The sequence below is a fragment of the Oryza brachyantha genome, chromosome 6, assembly GCF_000231095.2.
Source record: "Oryza brachyantha chromosome 6, ObraRS2, whole genome shotgun sequence".
Taxonomy (NCBI): Eukaryota; Viridiplantae; Streptophyta; class Magnoliopsida; order Poales; family Poaceae; genus Oryza; species Oryza brachyantha.
Genome location: NC_023168.2, coordinates 11,804,190 through 11,826,164, shown reverse-complemented (window position 1 = coordinate 11,826,164; position 21,975 = coordinate 11,804,190). Strand labels below are relative to the sequence as shown.

The following is a 21,975-nucleotide window of genomic DNA, read 5'->3' as shown; positions in this document are numbered from 1 at the left end:
GTATATATATATATTTAATGGTTGATTTAATAAAACCAATTTGTATGAGTATATTTTTTTATAGATTTAGTTAAACTTAAAAATGATTTAACATAGAAAAACCTAACGAAAAGTGACTAATAATATGACACCGGGGAGTATAAGCGTAAAATGGTTACATTAAATTTAATTTTGGTTGTGCTCTTCAGGTGTCTTTCTGGTAAAGAGAAATGAAAAGGTCTCAGTTAGCCCACAACTATAACAACAGTCCGAATTACCGCGTAAAGTCCAACAGCAGACGCTCTATGTGCCTAGACTCTTCCAACTAGCTAAAGTTAACCACTAATTCAGGGGCTGTTTAGTTCCCAAATTTTTTTCCAAAAACATCACAACGAATCTTTAGACATCTAAATGAAGCATTAAATATATATAAACATTAAAACTAATTACACAGTTATGGAGGAAATAGTGAGACGAATCTTTTGAGTCTAATTAGGACGTGATTAGCCATAACTGCTACAGTAACCAACATGTACTAATGACAAATTAATTAGACTCAAAAGATCCGTCTCGTGGTTTTAGGCGAAATCTGAAATTTGTTTTGTAATTAGACTAAGTTTAATACTTCAAAGGTGTGTTTAAAGTTTTGATATGATGTTTTTGCAAAAATCTTTTGCAAACTAAAGCCTTGTTTAGTTCCTAATTTTTTTTTCCAAAAATATCACATCGAATCTTTGGACACCTAAATAAAGCATTAAATATAGATGAACCAAAAAATAAATTGCACAGTTACGAAATAGTGAGACGAATCTTTTGAGCCTAATTAGTCCATGATTAGCTATAAGTGCTACAGTAACCAACATGTATTAATGTCGGATTAATTAGGCTCAAAAGATTCATCTTGCGGTTTCTAGACTAGCCGTGAAATTCGTTTTTTCATTCATGTCAAAAAACTCCAACTGACATCCGATCAAACATTTGACGTGACACTCCTCCCAAAAATTTTCTCAATCTAAACACCACCTAAACAACCCCTCATTCAATTCAAAGTGGTTTTGATTTTGAGTGCTACACATCTGGTAGTCCGATAAAAGAAATAAAAAACGACCAATGCCCACTTGTCATGGTCACCTCTTCTTTGTACTTCCAGTTTCCACTTCCCATGTCCCCTCTCTTTCTCTACCCCAACACTACCCGGGTCAATGAGGAGGCGACGGTACCCTCATGAGCCACCTTCCTTCCTTCTTCTCCCCCTCTTCCTACCTTGATTAACATTGTTGTGCCTTCTACACTTGAGACATTTAACTTTTTATTGCTCTTAAAAATAGTTTGATAATAGATTTGTCACTCGTTGTCTATGACATGTGGGTCCTTATGTATCTATGACATGTGGATCCAGTGATAAATCTGTAAAGACCAAATATAAAAGTGGCAAAAAATTAATTATTCCTTCCGCATGATGCTACTTACGAGACCTACCTCTATTGCAACTGGTTAGAAGTAAGATACGATAGGTGGGCCACGCGTGCTTGATTAACATCGTCATGTCTTCTTCACCGAGGGAGATAGGGAAGAGACGGAGGTGCAACTGGTTAGAAGTAGGGCTAATTAGGTCCATGCATAATAAATTTTCTAGCTTTGAAATATACTATTACAATTCGACTAATTGCGACTAATTGTAAGGATGTCATTATAATTTCAGAACTATTAGAAATATGTCACTTCATACCCTTTCGGTGTATTTTTTTTAAATGGACCATATTAATATTTGTTGTTTACTGCGCCCTTAGCATGTGCAAAGGGCAATTTGCTCAAAAATGGCATATCTGAAATAGTTCTAAAATGGCATCCTTACGATTAGTCGAATTTTTTTTGAGAACACAGTACAACGCAGACGCTCACAACGCACCACACTCCCCCTGAGAATGCACGCACGCAAACCCTACCCCTATGAGTACCTCCGAAGACCAAGAACGCACGCACGTAAACTGTCACACCCGGAGTTTCGTCCTAAGCCTAAATCGTAAAAAGAAATCCGTAAATAACAATTGGCTTAATTAACTCAGGAAAAATCCCTCTAAAAGGAATTAATTCAACTAAATCGAGGCTCGCAAATCGACTAACAGGATTTAAATTTAAACTGCAGAAGTATAAAATTTGGCCAAGCAAATTAATTTAAAACTCGGCAGAAGTGGGGTTTTCCTTTTTCCCTCCTTTTTCCTTTCTTTTTCCCTTCCTTCTCAAATTGGGCCGAAGTCCAATTCCTCCCTCTCTCTTTTTCCTTTTCTTTTTCTTTTTCTTTTTCTTCCCGGGCCGGCCCAGCCGAGCCGGCCCACTCCCCGCTCGGCCGGCCCAGCCGCGCTGGCCGCTCCCCTCCGCCCGCGTGCGCCCCGCCTGGGCCGCCGCTCGGCCCAGCTCGCCGCGTCGCCCGCGCCGCGAGTCCGCGCCGCCTCCCTCCTCTCTCGCGCGCCACTGACAGGTGGGGCCCACCTGTCAGTGACCGTTTCGGCCGCCCGCGCCCGTGCCGCGCCGGCCGAGTCCGGACTCCACGCCGTCGCCGCAACCGCCGCCGCCGCAACGGCCGCCGCCGAGACCGTGTCGCTCCGCCCGCCCTAGCCGGTGCCGCCACCCTATAAATCCCGAGCCGTCTCGCGCCGTCGCTCACTTTCCGCCGTCGCTCGTGTCGCCGCCGCACTGCCGCCTCTCGCCGCCGCCGCGCAATCTCGTCGCTAGCCGCCGGTCGCCGCCGCTTTGTTGCGTCACCACCTCCATCCCGCTGTCGCCGACCGGTCGCCGTCCTCGTCGTCGCCGATGAGCGTCCCCGCGTCGTGCATTCCTCCGTCGCGTCGTCGCCGTCGCGCCCGGTCGCCTCGCCGCCGCCGATCGATCTCCGCCGCCACCGCCGATCTCCCGCACACGCCCGCGTCGCCACCTCCGCCTCGGTCTCGCCGACCCGCCCACGCCCTCGCCGCCGCCGGTGAGCACCCGCACGCTCCTCCCCTCTTTCTCCCCCTTTCCGGCCGACCGCCGCCGAGTCGCGCGCCGTTGCCGGACGAGACCGAAGCTCGCCGCTCCCGCCGGCCGCCGTGGTCGTCGTCGCCTCCGCGTCGCCGACGTCTGGCCGCCGTTGCTTGCGCCCGCGCGTGCCGTGCCGACGCTGCTCGCCAGCCGCCGTCACCGCTGTTCTGCCGGGTTGCGCCCGTGCGTCGCCGCCCCGGCCGTCGTCGCCGTCGCGCCGTCGCCGGTCGTCGCCGTCGCGCCGTCGCCGGTCGTCGCCGTCGCGCCGTCGCCGTCGCGCCGCCGTCGCCGTGCGCCGCCGCCGCCGCGTCGCCCGCCGCTCCCACCGGTCGCCGCCGTCCGCCCGAGCCACGCTCTGCTCTGCTCCTCTCTATTCCTCTCTCGCTGACGAGTGGGCCCCACCCGTCAGTCCCCCCGCGCCCCTCCTTCCTCTCTCCTCCCGTGGGTCCCGCGTGTCAGTCTCTTCCTCCCCCTCTCTCTCACCGACAGGTGGTCCCCACCTGTCAGCCGTCAGCCGTCAGCTTCCTCTCTCCTCGCTGACGTCAGCAGCCCCATTAATTGCGCAATAATTGATTTAGGACTTTTCTGTTTAGTTAAAAAACCCAGAAAACTTCTAAAATTCATAAGTAATTCATTTAGTCTCCGTTTAGGTCCATTCAAATTTCATTAAATTCATAAAATTACCAAGAATCCATTAAAATAGTTTCTTTTGCTGTTTCAGTAGAGTTTGTGCCTGTTTTATTTATTTTTGTGCTTTGTCACTTAGATTCGGACCCCGCCGAAGAGCCGGTTTACTTCGAGATAGTCGCCGAAGTTCCCCAAGGGCCAGAGCAAGGCAAGTGACACTCATCCTTGAACATATTGAACCCATTATTGCAAATTCCCCGCTTATTTATTTCAAATCTGCATTGTTTTATTTAAAGTACTTACTTTATGCTATTTTCGGGTAAACCTTATTATTATGCCGTTGTTTATCCAACTTTATTCTCTGCTGGACCAGGGGTAAATTGACTAGAGTTAGGCCTAAGTTAATGCTTAGCCATGCTTAGAACAAATAGCTCATGGGATCACATATAGTTATGCTTAGTTCTGAATAGCTGAGATAATGATTCACTACCCGGTTCGGGTTAATGTCAACTAAAATATTGATAATGGTGGGCTGTGGGTGCATGGTTTTGAGAGTCGCACCCATGGTGATTAAGGACCGGTTCACGGGAAACCCTGGAAGTAAATAAGTGCTAACCACATGCCGAAATGGGTAAGGTGGGATTTGGAGCATGACTTCGAACTATTTGACGTACCCAGGCAAGGGTAGGCGTGATGGAGTATGGACGGACAATCGTGGTGTAACGAAAGCTTCTCCTGCTTCCGGATCTACCAAGGCACAAGAGGGGACTGCCCGACTTGGTGTAAAGGAGGGGGTGAAACCTGAAGTGTGGTGCGATCAAATAGGGAGGGTTGTGTAACAGGTCCTATCACGGTCTCCTTTCCGGTATGCCGTGGTGGTATGTCAGCGCACGTTCAAGTGTAGTGGAGTCGTGTCTTGTGGGTACAGTAGTACACCTCTGATCAGAGTATAAACTATTCGAATAGCCGTGCCCACGGTTACGGGCGAGCTCCCAGCTTCACTGTGATTAGTGAACCCTAATAACTTGAGTAAATTGGTTACCTCTCGGGACTACTGCAACGTGGTGTAACGTTGAGTAGTGGTTGGGCCTGTTGCAACGTGGTGTAACGTTGGACAGTGTTGTGGTACTTTATAACTGCTTATTTTATTTATGTTTTACTGTTCTTAATTATCTTTATTCTTTAAACTCTGTTATTTATTTAAACTGCTGCTTTATCGCAACTGACCCTAGCCTGTCCTTGCAAATCCCGTTGCATCATTTATTTTCCCCTTGTCCGTGTTACTTGTTGAGTACGGTGGTTTGTACTCAGCCTTGCTTAACTTTCCCAACCCAGAGCTAGAAGTCGAGTCCGATGGAGGTGCTTCTCAGGAGTGAGCTGTTCCGCCATCGAAGTGTTGCCTGTGGACTGGAGCCGTACCCGCTGGAGCTAGTCTACCCCTTTGTTTTTCTTTCCGCTGCATTTCCGCTAGAATAAGTGTAATTTTCAGTTGTTTCTAAGAACGATGGTTATGTAATCAACATTGTCTTTTTGTGTACCCTGGCTGGTCCTGGACAGGGATTTAATACACAATTAAGTTCAGAAATTCGTGTGAGGAATTTCTGGGCGTGACATAAACCCTACCCCTATGAGTACCTCCGAAGACCGCCGGCAAACTCCAGAATAACAAAGTCACGGTAGACATCTCGCTGACGACGGACACGTCGTCATTCACTCCAACGAGGAGTCAAACCTAGGACCTTAAGTGCTACTAAGGCCTTTGTAACTATTAGGCTATAGACCCGTTCGCATTGTAATGATATATTTCAAAACTGATAAATTTATAATAACATGGATCTGATTAACACTCGTAAAAACGAGTATCATTTCTGACAAAATTTCGTCCGTTCGCTTATTGGGCCGTCTGTGTCACTAGGCTTTTGCCCGAGTGGGCTGCGTCCGCGGTAGGCCGTCACGAGTGGGCCGGGCCAACGCCGCCTCGCCTGAGTCATGCGCGCCGCAGGGCTCGGGCCTCATCCGCACACACCATTCCGTCGCTTCCAGGCCGCGTGCCGCTACTTAATTCGTTTTTAGTTGCCTAATAATAGTGTACAAATTTGGCTATTATATACTTGATCTGATTAGTAGTCTGACTAGGGTATGAGTCGCTACGAACAAGTGAGGCTATTAATTATATATTCAATCTGATTAGTAGTCTGACTAGGATATGAATCGCTACAAGTATTACGGCTGCGTTCCGCCCGTCTTTATTAATCCGAGACTCCGTGCACGTTTTCCGAACCGTTAAACGGTGTATTTTTGCAAAAAAATTTTATAGAAAAGTTTCTTTAAAAATTATATTAATCTATTTTATATTTTTTTTATAATTAATAAATAATTAATCATGTACTTATTTTTCGTGTTGGATAACTAACCCCACTTTTGCTCAGCCCAAAGCGGCCAACGTTGATTAACTTAATTCACTTTGGAACGAATCAGTCGATTTGATTTGATTTGTTCTTTGTCTCTCATTGCCAGTATGTTAGGTTTTTGGAAATCTCTTTTAATCACAGTATTTTTTTTTTCTCTTCTTGTCTTTTATATTCTTCATATAAAAAACAATTCTTGCACTTTAGGCATTAGTTCATTTACAGCCTCATTTTTTAGCCTTTTCTTATGCTTATAATAAGTCAAAATTTAAATTTGCAACCTTAAATTTAGAACTGATTTTGATGTTTTTTATCATTATTTATTTTTTCAAGCTTTTTTAGATTGCTAATAATACGTACATAAAAGTTTTATTCACAAATTATTTTTTGTTTATAAATATGCTTTTGGCTTTTTGTATAATAAAAAAAATAGTAGAAGCTCAGGCGAAAGCCTTATTACTTATGTTTTCTCATATGAATCTCCTGTCTTCCACTATTACAGCCCCTATTTGCGTACCAACCTGATACATGTTTACTAGACTTTATGTATTAACGATTGGAAAATACTCCCTCCATATTTTTTTATACGACACCGTTGACTTTTAGGTCCACGTTTGACCATTCGTCTTGTTCAAAAAATATATAATTATTAATTATTTTATTATAATATGATTTATTATTATAGAAACTTTAAGTGTGCATTATAATTTTGCATATTTGGATATAAATTTTGAATAAGACGAATGGTCAAACGTAATCCTAAAAGTAAACAGTGTCGTTAAACGTAATCCTAAAAGTAAACAGTGTCATACCTAAAAATATGGATGGAGTACAAGAGAAGACAGATTTTTTCTAGAGATGATGTTCAACAATGACAGGGTCATCACAAAGAAAAATAGCTAGAGGTGAGTGAGTATACAATCGCCAATCGCGTATCTCGTATTACCAATTGCAGCAGACTCGATGAACTGTTAGGACTGACTTTTGCTCGTAACTTTGCTGGCGCGGAAGTGAAAGTGAGTAGCTTCTACTTTGTATTACTCCTACTGACCAGTGTTGTCTGATCCCCCAACATTTGACAGCTTCTCTACTTGGGTCTCCTAGCTGGCCGTCATACCAAGAGTCAGATTTCTATGTTAACTTTAAAATAATAATAGAAATCATCATTCTATAAATCTGTTGGTAATCTACACAATTTTCTTTTGTTTCAAGTATTTTATCACCTTGCACCATCGCTTATTTATAATCCAGAGTATTAGTGATTCATAATTTGCGATGCACGATCATGCCCAAAAGCAACCAACCTCAAAAGACCAAGTTAGAGATATGTCATTATAATTTTACAAAGTAGAGATATGTCACTGGTATCTCAGTAACATTTAGAACAATATAAATCAATAACATGTGGATCATGATAACATATTTCTAATTTATAAAATTATAAGGGTTAATTTGATCTATGCCATTGCAAATATGGCTATTCATAAAAATATCATTACAATTCACGTATTCGCAAACATGCCATCAACACTGTTGCAACATTTGTTCCATGCCATTCTATACACCCCCTGGCTGCTTTGACCCGTTTAGACCCCTATAGTATTTTCGTACGGTCTATATTGCCCATGCCGCCATTTAGATGGGCTGCACATCCATCTGGTGAGACAGTGACTCACTTTTCCCCTTTTGGTGATAGGCAAGCACGGCGGATGAGGTGATGGTGGCTGCAGGCAACGCCGGCAGCGACCAACGATGAAGGTGGCAGCAGGTAAGAGATTGCGATGGCTGGATCAGGGAGCTGAGGGAGTCTATTTCGATCGGACCGGTGCAGAGATGATCGATCTAATGCAGCAACAACAGAGTCAATCCCTCATCTGCAATGTCTTGTGATCGAGACGCATTTATTTGTCGTTCAGGCACCTCAAAGGATCTAGGCTGACGATGGCTACAATGCAGCAATCGTGAGGTGTGCACTGGTTGAGTTTTCTCTCCCATTCAATGTCTGAATATGTAGTGCTAATTTTGCCTGTAATCTGTATATTAATCATGTTTGTATCATAGGCTGCTCAATGCTACTTATGGATCTAGGAAGACCTTCTAGACAAGTATGTGGAGGAGATGGTAGCATACTGCCATCGCGGCGAGTTTGATTGGCTTAAAGAGGAGTGTGACATGTTGCGTACTGAGTTAGAGCAGGAGAAGAAACATGCGAACAAGTTGTCAATTGTTCTTGATGAAAGAGGCAAAATTGGGACTGCTCAGAGGCGAGATTGGTCTGTACAAAAGAGACCTTGAAATGGTGAAGGATAAATTGGCAGCAGAGAAAGTGAAGATTCGATGGATTGTGCGCATGGTGATGTTTGTTTGTGCTGTATGCTTAGCAGTAGTGGCAGCTAACATCGAATAAATGCGTGTGCTGTAAAATGTAGGGTATGTGTTCTGTTGTGCTGTGTGTTTAGTAATGAATCAATGTTGTGACTGAAATATCCATGGTTGTGGTGTTGTGTGTTCACTGAATGAAGTAGAGCGTCAAATTAATGTTTTGGGTCACAATTTGGTTTCACTGAATGAAATAGAGCCTGAAATTAATGTTTTGGGTCACAAGTTTTGCCAATATTTTGGCAAGTTGCAGTGGTACATGTGGACATACTGGGATATTTTGCAGCAGTGGAACACATGGGCATATTTTGCCAAATTTTGGCATGTTTCGTCCCAAACATGCCAAAATTATCAAAAACATGAATATTCAGGAATTCACAACAATTTTCAGAAGCATGAATACATTGCAACAACAAGATTCATACCAAAATAATTCTCAGGTTCATACCAACATAAGCAGCAGCGAGGTTCAAAGATTACATTGTCAGAACACATAATTCTCAAATTCTCAGGTTCATACCAAAATAAGCAATGGCCATCTTGCTAGATTACATTGTCAGAACACATAATTCTTAGGTTCATACCAAAATAAGCAGCAGACCATATAGCATACAGGTTCAGGTCATATTACATGTTCCAAGGGATAACAAAAGAAAGGACCCAGCATTGATACTTCAGTTCTTTGGGTTAGGATAATTCCTAGCAAATAAGACAGTCTTGTAGCAACTCTAGGCGGTGGAGAACTCCTTGTGACAAGCTTGCTTCTTTTCACAGGGGTTTTCTTTTTCTTCACTGGTATAGATGAGCTAGCTTCAGCAGCCTTAACCTTTGTAGGCCTCCTTGTGCAAGTGATACCATAGTTAGTTAGTATTGTTCTTGAAATGCTATAAAAGATGGATTTTTTAGCACAAAATTTACCTTTTCCTAGTGGTTGGCTAGTCAAGTCATCTTCATCAAGTGGTTCAGCTCTTTGGTAAGTTTTTTCAAAGTGCCCAAACTGATTGCATCTGACTTTTTCCTGCCAGGCTCCAGACATCCCCTTATCCTTTGCACTCCAGGCCTCCCATCACTTCTCCTCAGCCTAGGAGAGTACACTTTGAAGCCAAGATCAAATGAAGGCCATTGTGACCTATCAATCATAGATTGGATCCTCCTAGCATAAGCAGCTCTGAAGTACTGAACACTATAATAGGGATGCACAAAGTCCTCAATCTTACCCCTATTTATGCACATCCAAGCCAAGGCATGCCTGCAAGGCTTTCCTGTGACTTACCAAACCCTACAAGAACATTTTCAATTGTCCAGATCAACATTATATCTCTTAGTAGTGTTATCACTCTCAACTAGAATAACCTCAGCAAAACCATCATCACTTCTAGCAACTTTCACCACCTTTAGAGTACTGGTTGCTTCAGGTGGTCAATGAACCCATCCTCGGTGTAGCTCTTGGCAGCTGGGTACAAAATGCTCAGTGAACACAGGTCCGTGTTACTTCTTCATGAAATTAGCATATAGATGCTTCATGCACTCTCTATGTTCAACCTTATCAAAAGTTGAATCACATGCTTTCTCCAAACCCTTGCAAGCATCTATGGAAATCATTAATCTATCAGGGTTTCTTATAGCTTTATTTAGATGTTGCATAAACCACAGCCAATTGTCATCGGTTTCAGAGTCAAAAACAGCATAAGCTACATAATACAACCAATTGTGACCATCTACAGCAGTTGCAGCGGGTAGCTAGCCAGTATATTTACCATGCAACTTTGTTGAATCTACACCTACATATGGTCTACAACCAGCTAAAAAGCCATCTATGCAAGGCTTCAAGGCAACAAAAATTCTGTGGAAACACATTTTCTTCCCTACTTTCTGCACATCTATCTCCACAATACTACCTAATACTACCTAGACACTTCTTCTGTAGCTCAGCTTTCCAATTGAAAGTAGTTGGAAGCTTTCCTCATATTTACCATGAATTTGCTCCAATGCAAGCTTCATCCCAGCCTATGCCTTCGAGTACCTTAACTTAATCTCATATCTTTCCTCAATATTATGCTTGGCATCGGTAGGACCCTTATGTAGATATTTTTTATCCAATCCGTGAGCCTATCAGCACACCAACCTTGTGTAGCCATCTTCCCTTCATGCAATTTTGTAGAAGAACAATTGTGCTCAAAGGGGAGAACCTTTATCTGCCAAATCAGCAATGTCAAACAATACATGAGTCAACAAATATAGAAATGAAACAACAAGAAACATAGGTAAGTCAATAAGCAATGACCTTTGCCATCTTCTTATCCTCAATCAAAGATGCATGGATGCGCCAAGGACAACCTTCAGCTGCACATTTTGCAATAAATCTGGTTGAACCTGTCTTCAGGCCCTTAGCAAATTCAAACCCTTTCTTAATGGCATAATGCCTTACAGCTTTCCTTAGAGATTCCATGTCAGGGAATAATGCATCTTTCACAATATTTGGGTTCTCAGGATCATGAATAATGTTATAAATTTGAGGATCAACATCACTAATTTCAGCATCAAGAGCAGCAGCTGCCCCACACTGGGCAGTGCCAGAAGCATATGTCTCAGGGATTTCAGAACTCTTAGATGTTGGCTGACAAGTCTGTTCAGTTTGAGGTACATATAGGTACTCATCATCCACCCCAACATACTCCTCCTCATTGTCAAATAAATCTGGCTCCCTAACATCTGCTTCAGCTGTTGCAGGCTAGTCAGCACCTCCAACACTGTGTATCACCACTAACAGGAACACCACCAACATTCACACCACCAATAGGGACACCACCAACATCCACACCATGGTTCTCAGGTGGCACAACACAAATAGGTTCTAGGGCATTTAAAGCAAATGAAATAGATTTGGAGGGATCGAGGATGGATATAATCAGCTGAAAGTGTCTCTCGTATTCATACATTTCAAACAATTCAGCAATATGAGAATTCTGGATTAGTCTCATATCCTCACCCAATAACTTATGAAAGAACCATATGGCTAGATATTGGTTTTTGCCCCATGAGAACTCAACACTTAGGCTATTCAACACAAACTCCATAGAAAAACTTTTTGCATCCACAACACAACCCATTGCCTAGTTGACCCTTTTGTATAAGTTTTCCTACCAACCTCATCTACGCTGGCATATGCTTCAACCCTAACATCTACCGAATACCATTGCCTACCAAACAAATCACAAACAGAATGAACACCGGCGAAACTAAATCAATAGCACAAAATAAACATGCTATCACACTGAACATTTGGCATATGATTTAACCGTAAAATGTACTAAATACCATTGCATACCAGTGGAAACTAAATTTTATACAGAATAAACAATAAACATGCTGTCACACTGAACAATCCATCAAAAATTAATGAGCAAGCTTTCCCACTGAATATTACAGGACAAGAAAAATGGTTAGGTTAGAGATACTCACGGCCTAGAGCATATGGACGGAATCGATTCTCTCAACTCCATCTCCTGGCCAACTCGGGGAGAGGTGTTTGTGTCGGTTGTAGCCTTTACATTGCCAGCAACATCAGCCTCGTCGTCGGCGCCGCTGCCGCCGCCTCCACAGGTGTTGTTGCCCTCCAGATCTGAAGCTCACAGGAGAGCAGCTCGAGTGGGAAATGGAGCCGTCATCGCCGCTGTATCCCCCGGTTTGCCACCGCCGCCACTGCTGATTCCCCCCGATTTGCCGCCACCGCCTCCAGACCTAAATGAAGCATGAGTAGTGGGGATTTGGAATGGAGAGAGCATGACCTAGCCTGTTCGCATGTTTGCGAATACGTGAATTGTAATGTCATTTTTATAAATAGCCATATTTACAATGGTATAGATCAAATTAAGTGAAATTATAATAACATCCCTGTAATTTCCCCTAAAGACCAAAACTAGCGAAACCGAACAGTGACACGTCGCTTTCATCACCGCTATCATAAACTATAATACTTTCGTCAGTGCTCCGGCGTTTTCCTAGTGGTCGACACATCAGCCCGCCACTGCGTCGCTCGCAGACTCCGCCCGCTAATCACATCCCCCAACTCCGGTGACCCGGCGGCGAATGGAGGGCGGTGGTGGGAAGCGATGGCGCTTCGCGACTCCCAATCCGGCGGTGGCGGCGGCCGGGGAGCGGAGCATCCAGCGGTACCTCCTCCAGCTGCACGCTTGCCTGGACGAGCACGGCCCGCGGCCCGTCATCCCGCTCAGCCAGGGCGACCCCTCCTCCTCCCCCTGCTTCCGCACCGCGCCTGAGGCGGAGGAAGCCGTCGCCGCCGCCGTTCGCTCCGGCGACTACAACGGCTACACCTCCCCCGCCACCAGCCTCCCCGCTCGCCGGTCGGTACTTCCCACTGGTGATTGGATTGCCTTAGCTGAATCCTTTATAGGTGATTCTGTACTTAGGCCCTCTGCGTTTAGACTACAACTAAATCTGTCCTTTCTTTTCAGTTAACACAATCTGTCCTCAATTTCTGAAACAGTTCGCTTTATCTAATCCAATGCTATCAATTGATTGGCTTAATTAAATTCTTGTTTGATCAAATCCCTGACTATCGTTAACAGTTAAATTGACATACTTATATTCTAGATGGCTTCCATTCGAATATAATATGACTGGATGAAATTTGTTTATAACAGAAGTTTACTGATTGATGGTTTATTGAAAAATATCAAAAGACAGATACTGCACATTGTCTTGTTTTAGTTTATATGGATTTTCAGTTTTTTTGTGATATTGCCTGTGCCAAGGGATAAAAGGCAAACAATTGATTCCTGGATTTAATTTTAATGAAGAAGGGCCTGGCTAAAATGGGCATATGAAATATAATAAAGTTTGTATGTGAAATCAAGTAAAGAATTAGGAAATTGTTTAAATTAATCACACATACTTGTCTCATGATCAAGCAATGATTCATAGTCTTTCACCAGTTTGTGGATTTGTGAAAATCCTTGTTGTTATTGTTTTTTACTAATTAACACAATGTTTCTTTTGTTATCCCTATCGGTTGAAATCCAGAGCTGTTGCAGAGTACCTATCCTGTGATCTCCCTTACAAGCTTTGTACAGATGATATTTTGCTGACTTCTGGATGTACCCAAGCAATCGAGATTGTTATGTCTGTTTTTGGCCAACCAGGTGCCAATATATTGCTTCCAAAGCCTGGCTACCCCAAACATGAAGCACATGCAGTGTTTCACAGGATGGAAGTCCGACGCTATGATCTTGTTCCAGAGAGAGGATGGGAGGTTGATCTTGAAGCTGTTGAAGCTTTAGCAGATGAGAATACCGTTGCAATATTGATTACTAACCCTAACAACCCTTGTGGTAATGTGTACACTTATGAGCATCTCTCCAAGGTTGGTATGATGGCTGTACAATGCTGGGTGGTAACACCTTATTTGATTTTATTTGTTCCATACTTCAAATAGAAATTATGTTTGCATCTTAATTTAGATTGCTGATACAGCAAGCAAGCTCAGTCTGTTGGTCATTGCTGATGAAGTATATGGTCGCCTTGTTTATGGAAGCACTCCTTTTGTGCCAATGGGTCTCTTTGGAGAGACCGTTCCAGTACTCACTTTGGGAGCTATATCAAAGAGATGGGTTGTCCCGGGTTGGAGATTCGGGTGGATAGCAATTTGTGACCCTAAAGGCATTCTGAAGGAAACCAAGGTGATTTGTACATTTTAAAGAACTATGTTTACTTTTTGTTAGGTAGAGTGATTTTTTGCTTCCAAAGAAATTTTTTTAGCTATAGTTCATCTATTTTCACCATACGTTCACCTTTTTCGATCCAAATTTAGACACCTGCAGCAGCCTAAACTCAGACAAAAGTAGATTAAAGCAAGTGAGTAGTATCCCTCTCTATTTTATTCTATTTCCGCTGCTGGTGAGACGGACGGTAAGCTCTGTCAATCTTCTTTCACTGTAGTTGAACCAGGCAGCTGTCCTGTGCCTTCTCATAATTTCAGTTGGTTGTGTGCACTTAGGTGCAGAGGCCGGAAGTGTAAAACATACTTTCATTATCCAAACAAAAAACATACGTATGTGGCATGTGAAGTAACATCTTTCTCATTATTCATGTTTTTGAATCTAGAATCATGTTTAGGTAATTTAAGAAGGTTTGAAAGAAATTTTTAAATCCATACTGAGAGTAAGAGTCCTAAGAGGCTTTACATCAGCTAGTTGTTAGAAGACGCTATAATTGTCATCCTAGTGATATAATACCATTCGTATGGCTTTTGTATCTGCTCTGGCAGATAAATGATGGGTACTGCACAAATAATCCGTCTGGAATTGTCGTATTTAGTATCATGAAAATACTTAAAAGGATGGCCTTTTTTATGTTGTTTCATTGAATTAGTTTTCTATGTGATATAATTTTCATATGATTGCTTATCCAATGCCTTTGCTCGAAGTTCAATAAGTAACTGAAGGCACCTTACCATTTATACTTTAGGTGGTCGATTCACTCAGAAGCTTTCGAATGCTAACAACAGATCCTGCAACATTTATTCAGGTTATTTCATGGACTCATATCAGTGCTTTGACAGCTTAGCTAGCTTACTTTTAGCAGACATTATTTTATCTTATTTCTCTAAGTTGGCATAACTACTGATATGATTGATAGGTACTCTCTTGGTTGGTACTGTTGTGTTGTTTCTTATATTGAAAAATTGGGCTTATAACTGAAATTTTATTAATTTTCATATTTAACGCTAGAATCTTGTGGGGGCACTTCAATACCACCGAAATTGTCCACCACTCCCTTTTGTACAAGTACTGTTTTGTTTGCCTTTTTATTCTATGAGCTCAGACTCCTCACTCTTACATGCAAAAAATCCTCTGCATTCCCATTCTCCTCCATCAAAATTTCTGGATTCCTCAATCCAGGATCAAACTGGCGAAACTTGGTCTTGTGCAAGATGACATTTATATGAGATTGCCGCAGTGCCTTTGCCAGGACTGCTTCCCAGCATCCTCCCCCAACCTCAGTTTCACTGTTGGCAGATCTCTGTTGTCCCGATCATTTGGCTTCCATGGCAACTCGCCGCTGCATGCAGCAACATAACCATCTTCCTCGGCGCCAACTGCCATATTTGTTCTGTTGGTGAAATTAGCTATCAAGAGTGGTAAATATTAGTAGTTATTGTTTAACCAGAAGCAGGTTGGGTTTATCTCAGAGTGATCAAATTTTTGGATATGTAATTGAATTGATTGTGATGCTTAGGAAATATCATTACTACGTACTGGTGGAACATCTTGACCTTTCTCCAGACCAAGCAAATTGGAGCCAGAACTAACTAAATCATGATCCAGATCCATCTCTCCAAGTCTCCAGATCCATCTCTCCAAGTCTTGCACGGATGGGGAATAGGGGGAGCTTTAGGATTCAGATGCCCACGGGTTCTGGTTCAGATCTCAACGACAGAGCTAGAATGCTCAAGTGTGTTGTCCTGCTGGGGTATGAAGACAGTTCTCATGTATCTCTGGCGAAAAAAGGAAGATAAGAAAAAGTCATTGGAACTACTAGATGGTATTGTTAAAATGTGGAACATCGGAGAGTTATATAGTACATGGCAAAATTCAGTGGCAAAACAAGTGATATTTTAGCAGGCAGGAACCAAAAGTTTCATACTCGAGAAATCTTCTTTCCATTTTTGCATATGTTTTTTCATTTATGTTTATACTTGTTCTGTATAACAATTTGGATGGTTCAGGTCCATATTAAAGACCTGTTGAGTACATACAAATTAGTCCTTATCTGTCATGTCATGGGCATCGTGCCAAGAGGCTGAGGCCCATGGGCTGCCCTATACCTGATGAGGACATTAGTTGGGATTAGATTGGCTAGTTGCTTTTGGGGTAAGTAGTTCCATCTATATAAGGATGGATTTTGTCTTTATTCGGGCAAGCAATGAATTGCAATTAGTTCCCCCCACCTGAAGTTCCCTCTCATACCAAGCAGCCACCACCATCCGGCTATCCATGCAATGGTGTTTATCCCCAATGAGCCCCTAGCCCATAACATTATCCTACATGATTGATTGTCTATGTTTTGGCTATATTACTATTGGTGTTATAGGTTGGATTGTGACCCAAATTCATTAATAATGTAAAACATGATATGGGCTAGTCTTGAGGCTCGATAACATTCTGCCAGTGAGTTCTTTAATGTTCTTTGCCCTATAAGTCGGAATTTGTTCAGCACACCATGCTTCATATTTATAATATGCTAACTCCCTTTCTATTATCCTTTGTCATGCTAAAAAAACTACATTTTTATTGCAAAATGCTAGTTTAACAATGTATTTTTCCATGCTGTTCGGACCATCATTTTGTTATGATGAATCTGTGGACCCTCCTGTTAGATTTCCAGAAGTCATTGTAGTGCAGATCATGTCCTAATTTAACAAATGATTTAAAATAACCCAGCATCAAAGTTATATAATTATCTTCACCAGGGAGCTATTCCTCATATTATGAACAACACAAATGATGAATTCTTCAGCAAGACTATTGAATTGTTAAAGGAAACTGCTGAGATATGTTATGGTGAAATAAAGGAAATAAAGTGCATCACCTGTCCTCACAAACCAGAGGGGTCATTTTTTATGATGGTGAGGCAATCAAAATCAGAGTTGATATTTCCTAATACCATTAATACTGACCATATCTTCTCCAGGTAAAACTTGATCTATCACAATTATCGGACATTGGTGATGACATCGATTTCTGCAAAAAGTTGGCAAAGGAGGAGTCTGTTATACTTATGCCTGGTATGTGGTAACACAATAATGTAGTTTTCAGGAAGTGTGGAATATGCCCTTTTCATGCACACTTTTCAGCATTTGTTGTGTAGAGCTGCCCTTTAGTGCCAAATTGGCAGACTATGCTACTGAAAACCATATATAGTACTAAATTGATCACCCACCAATCATAAGGCTTACCTGACATATTCTACTTTTGTAAAGCTGACATGTTCTTTGCGTTAATACCATCATATGACATTATATAAATAAAAAAAAGATCAATATTGACAATTTTCATCTAATTAGAAATATCATTGGGACTATTGGGCACTAGAAAACACTATGCAATTCAATTTGAGGGTATGTAAAAATGGTATTCGATAAGACTTCTACATGTTTCCAGTTCTATACTACTTTAGCAGTGCTATGCTCATTCCTTGTTCATTATGAGTGGCAATCTAACAAAAAGTAAGAGGATGCCCATAGGCGAAAACACTAGTCTACCTGATTATTGTACTATCGTTAACACCAGGACATGCATTTCCTTATATCAAGAACAAATAGTACAACACTAAACAACATGTTTTCCACTGTTACAGTACATAGAATCTGATAAGCGATGTATCACAAATATGCATGTGCCTAGCTCCCTGCCACATTGCCAAGTGCCTTCCTAATCTTATCGACCCACTTGTTTTGTTTCATTATGTTTCTTGCCATCGACATGTTATCAACCTTTGTCGTCCTATTCTTGGTCTACAACCATGTGTCCATGCCTGCCCTATCAACCAGACATCTCTTCTCTTAGCCATCCAGAGGTGAAGCCTTCCTCATGCCTGTTTCCTCCTAGCATCGCTTTGTGTGGGTCTACAATGGGAGCTAGAGCTCTTGTGATTTGACTGCACCATACATCTCACAAGAAAAATTTAAGATTCAAATGCTTGAGACTTATTTTATGTCGGGATTTTTAATGATGTTTGCACAAATTTGTTCCAATGGAATAAATACCTTTTGCTAGGGTGTACCGGTGTAAATTTAGAAATTTGACCACATAGATTCTAAAATGCAATACAATTACTAAGGGAGGTAGTATATGCATCATCAAAAATTTATTTTGAAGATTGTGATTGTCCAAATAAACAATCTTTTCACTTGTCATCAATTTATAATATTTTTAATTTTCTCTTAATATCTATTTTAAGTTTAAAATTTTAATTTATATAGCATGCTAACTTCATTATAATTTCAATATTTCAGTGCACAATTTATTTTGAGTTGAGTATTTCTTATTAAATGTTGTAGTTTTTCGTTTCAATTATGTGCTTATCCAACTTGATCAACATATACACATTTCTGCAGTATAATATATAGAGGCTCATCGTTTGACTTTTTCGGGGAAAACACCGAATGCCGTATTTGCAAACGAAAAATAATTTGTGGATAAAACTTTCGTATAGTGTTCTTAACGATTTAAAAGCCAAGACTGAAAAATAAACTATGATGAAAAAATTTCAAAATCAACTCCACGTTTTACGTTGAAAATTCAAATTTTGACTTATAAGCATAAGCAGAAGCGAAAAGTTAAGGGTGATATTTCAATTTCTAGTTGGTATTAAATTCCTATTTTAGAATCCTTGAACAAGCAGTAAGGCTCAGTGAAGTAATAACACACATGTTCCAAAATATTTCAGTATGAAATACATGGATTTATGAATCCAAAATTATAACTGGCTCTCCGACAATGGCATTTTGAAAGTTAAGAGGAAGACAAAAACGCCAATGCCTGAATGTCTGGACTTGTGTTACCTTTTCATAGCGCTGTTAATGTTGAAGTTTTTCTGATATCTTAAAACAGCATCCATATTAACATTTGTGGGAGTTAGGTAAAGACTTCTTATCGATACCAAATAAAATATTTCAATATTTTAGGTCGTAACTTAATATCTTGGAGCGAGTAAGATGCCAAATAATACAATCCTCATTCTCTCTTATGATCTCATCTAATCCCCACCTTCCCTGGACTCGATCTCTATTTTGATTCTTTCACTACTGAAAACAGAACTTGTAAGTGCAAGGGTTTGATAACTTATAGGAGTATTAATAAAGTGCCATTCATTACTCAAATTGTTACAAAATCTAGCAGATGCAATTTATATTTTAGCGACCGAATTGGACTCATGCTGATGCATATAGCTGTGTGAAAGTTCCGGTAGAGTGACGCTGGATGTGATCCAGCAGTATTTGCCAGCTGCCCAAAATATGAACTGATTGTAAAGATGTTTCTTTCTCTCTATTGAACATGAGTTTTTTTTCTTCAATTTTGGTTCATGAGTGGATAGCAATATTACCTCCTAGGGATTAATATGATGGTGTTAAGCAGAGTGTCTAAATTAGATAAAGATTTTATCATTGGTGGGATGTAAATAGCTGAAAAATAATCTATGCAGGGAGAGGCTTGGGCATGGAAAACTGGTTGCGCATCACCTTTGCACTGGATCCACCAAAGCTAAAGCAAGGACTCGAAAGGGTGAAGTCCTTTTGCCGGAGGCATCAATCACATTCCAATTGAGTTCAACATAGGTGTCTCCGCGAAAATGAAGCACCAACTTGGAATGGCAGAAAGTTATATAAAGTTGTACAACTCCTGGATGTTTTACTTCTTCTACCTGTACATGTTTGGTGCAAGAAGAAAGGTTTACAAAATCTGGATCCTAATCCCAATGCTCGTTGGAATTTCTAAAGTTGCCAGGCCTCCATTTTCTACATGAATAAATAAAACAAAATAAATAAACTGCTTGCTGTAAGCCACCACAAATTCTGAGTTTTAAAAGTTAGAACGTTTGGAACCCCAAAAGGCACTACAGCTTCGATGTTTAATGAGCGATAATAGGACTTTTTCACGGTACTCCATATTTAGTTTAGACCATCCATTTGAGACTAATCTAATGGATGTCATTAATCTTACCACATCGGAGGTAATACATGATAGAAAAGGAAAGAAATAAAGAAATAAAATTATGTAACCTGCTATAGAACGTATTGGGGCCAATAAAGCAGGTAATGAATGCATGATTGGCCTGTCATTTTTTTTACAAATCCTAAGTTGTAATTACTTTCAAATCTTGAACACCATATGTATGTACAACCTGAATAAAAAGTTAAAATTTATGTTTAAATTTGCAGAATTCAAATCCGATACTAGAATTGTATCGATACTTAGGCTATATGCATTTAGATGCTTGGGGATAATTCAAATATTCATAATTTCAAATATATTTCTATTTTATTTCCTGTATTATGAATTTGAAAATTTATATAGTATGGTTGACATTTTGAAATGTTATGCATATTTGTTTTGCAAATTATAAATTTTCCTATGCACCTTCCATTGCGTGCGTGATCGAACTTAGAAAGGATAATTATAGGCATTAATTATTTCATTTATTGCTATGATTTATTATTTAAGAGGTGGAATTATATTTAGCTATAGATAATTAACAAAATAAATCAATGGTTAGGATTCACCATTAACTCTTACCACCCCAAAGGTAAGATGGAGCACCTTAGTATGGCTCGTGATAATTATAGGCATTAATTATTTCATTTATTGCTATGATTTATTATTTAAGAGGTGGAATTATATTTAGCTATAGATAATTAACAAAATAAATCAATGGTTAGGATTCACCATTAACTCTTACCATCCCAAAGGTAAGATGGAGCACCTTAGTATGGCTCGTGATAATAATGTCTTGTTTATTTTTTTTATATTTTTAGTCCTCACGCCTGCCTTGGATGTTTTCCATCAAATCCCATACTGGATGTTTCGATTTTGTATTATTATATTATTATCACGTTCTAGAACTTGTACGTGCTGGAGCTGTTATAATAGAGGCCTATGCAGTGAGTCATTAAGTGTTGATAACCAGAGCCCGTAAATGAGATCAAAGATCACGTCAGCATATGCCGATGATCCCCGCCAACAGCCGGCCGATTTGGCATCGCCAGAAGTTGATTCCCCTCCGTCCAAGTCGACTTGTATCACCCAACCGGATGATTTCCTACCGTCGCCAGAGTCGATTTTTGGTGAGAAAGCCAACGGCGGTGGGCAGCGGGATGTTGGTTTACAAAAACATCATGTGACAACACAAATATGAACTAGACATCAGAAAGCATCACAGATATAAAGGTTGAAATAACAAGATATTTAAACATCAACTTCCACTCAAACCTGTGAATACCTTAAGCCTTAGGACAGCATCAACAGCAAGTTCAGCAAAGTACTCCTTGTCCTGAGAGAGGATTTTTGAACTAAGTGTAGTCATGGCAATGTTCATGAGATCTGATTTGAACTTATCTGCAGCACTTATAAACCGGGCCAAAAACACCGTCCGAAATCTAAAGCCAAAACACCAATAGAAGATCCAAAAAGCTGACAATGATACCGAGCCATGATATTTATTAACGAGGTCCAGTCATAGCCTAATACTTTGGGCATTAATTATGGATGCTCCTCACCAATCTAGCATATTTAATTTTGGATGCTCCTCACCAATCTAGCATATTTACAATGTATGAGTATAGCCGTGACCATCGACTGATATCATAACTCGCTAGTCGTACATTTACCTATGCTAATGTTTTTTATTTTCGTGCTATTGCAACAGGTCACCCTCTTATTTATTAATAGAGAGTCTAAGATATAATTCGACTATACTATTATTCGAATACGCAGGATAACTCAAAGTCATGAACTGTAATGAGTCTAAGATATATACACTTATT

General features: G+C 40.8%; 1 protein-coding gene across 2 annotated transcripts; it reads left to right on the top strand.

Annotated features, from left to right (window-relative positions):
* The first annotated feature begins 12,429 nt into the window (after positions 1–12,429).
* Positions 12,430–20,288, top strand: LOC102714105 (nicotianamine aminotransferase 1-like). 2 transcript variants are annotated; one of them, XM_015838825.2, is made up of 7 exons: positions 12,430–12,775; positions 13,455–13,794; positions 13,892–14,110; positions 14,898–14,957; positions 16,903–17,058; positions 17,124–17,217; positions 19,638–20,283. In XM_015838825.2, exons 1-7 carry the CDS (start codon positions 12,501–12,503, stop codon positions 19,757–19,759), a joined length of 1,266 nt encoding a protein of 421 aa, XP_015694311.1. In that variant the 5' UTR covers positions 12,430–12,500; the 3' UTR covers positions 19,760–20,283. The 2 variants fall into 2 exon arrangements, with proteins under 2 accessions (XP_015694311.1, XP_015694312.1); XM_015838826.2 differs by lacking the exon at positions 16,903–17,058 and having other exon boundaries at positions 19,638–20,288.
* Positions 20,289–21,975: the final 1,687 nt, after the last annotated feature.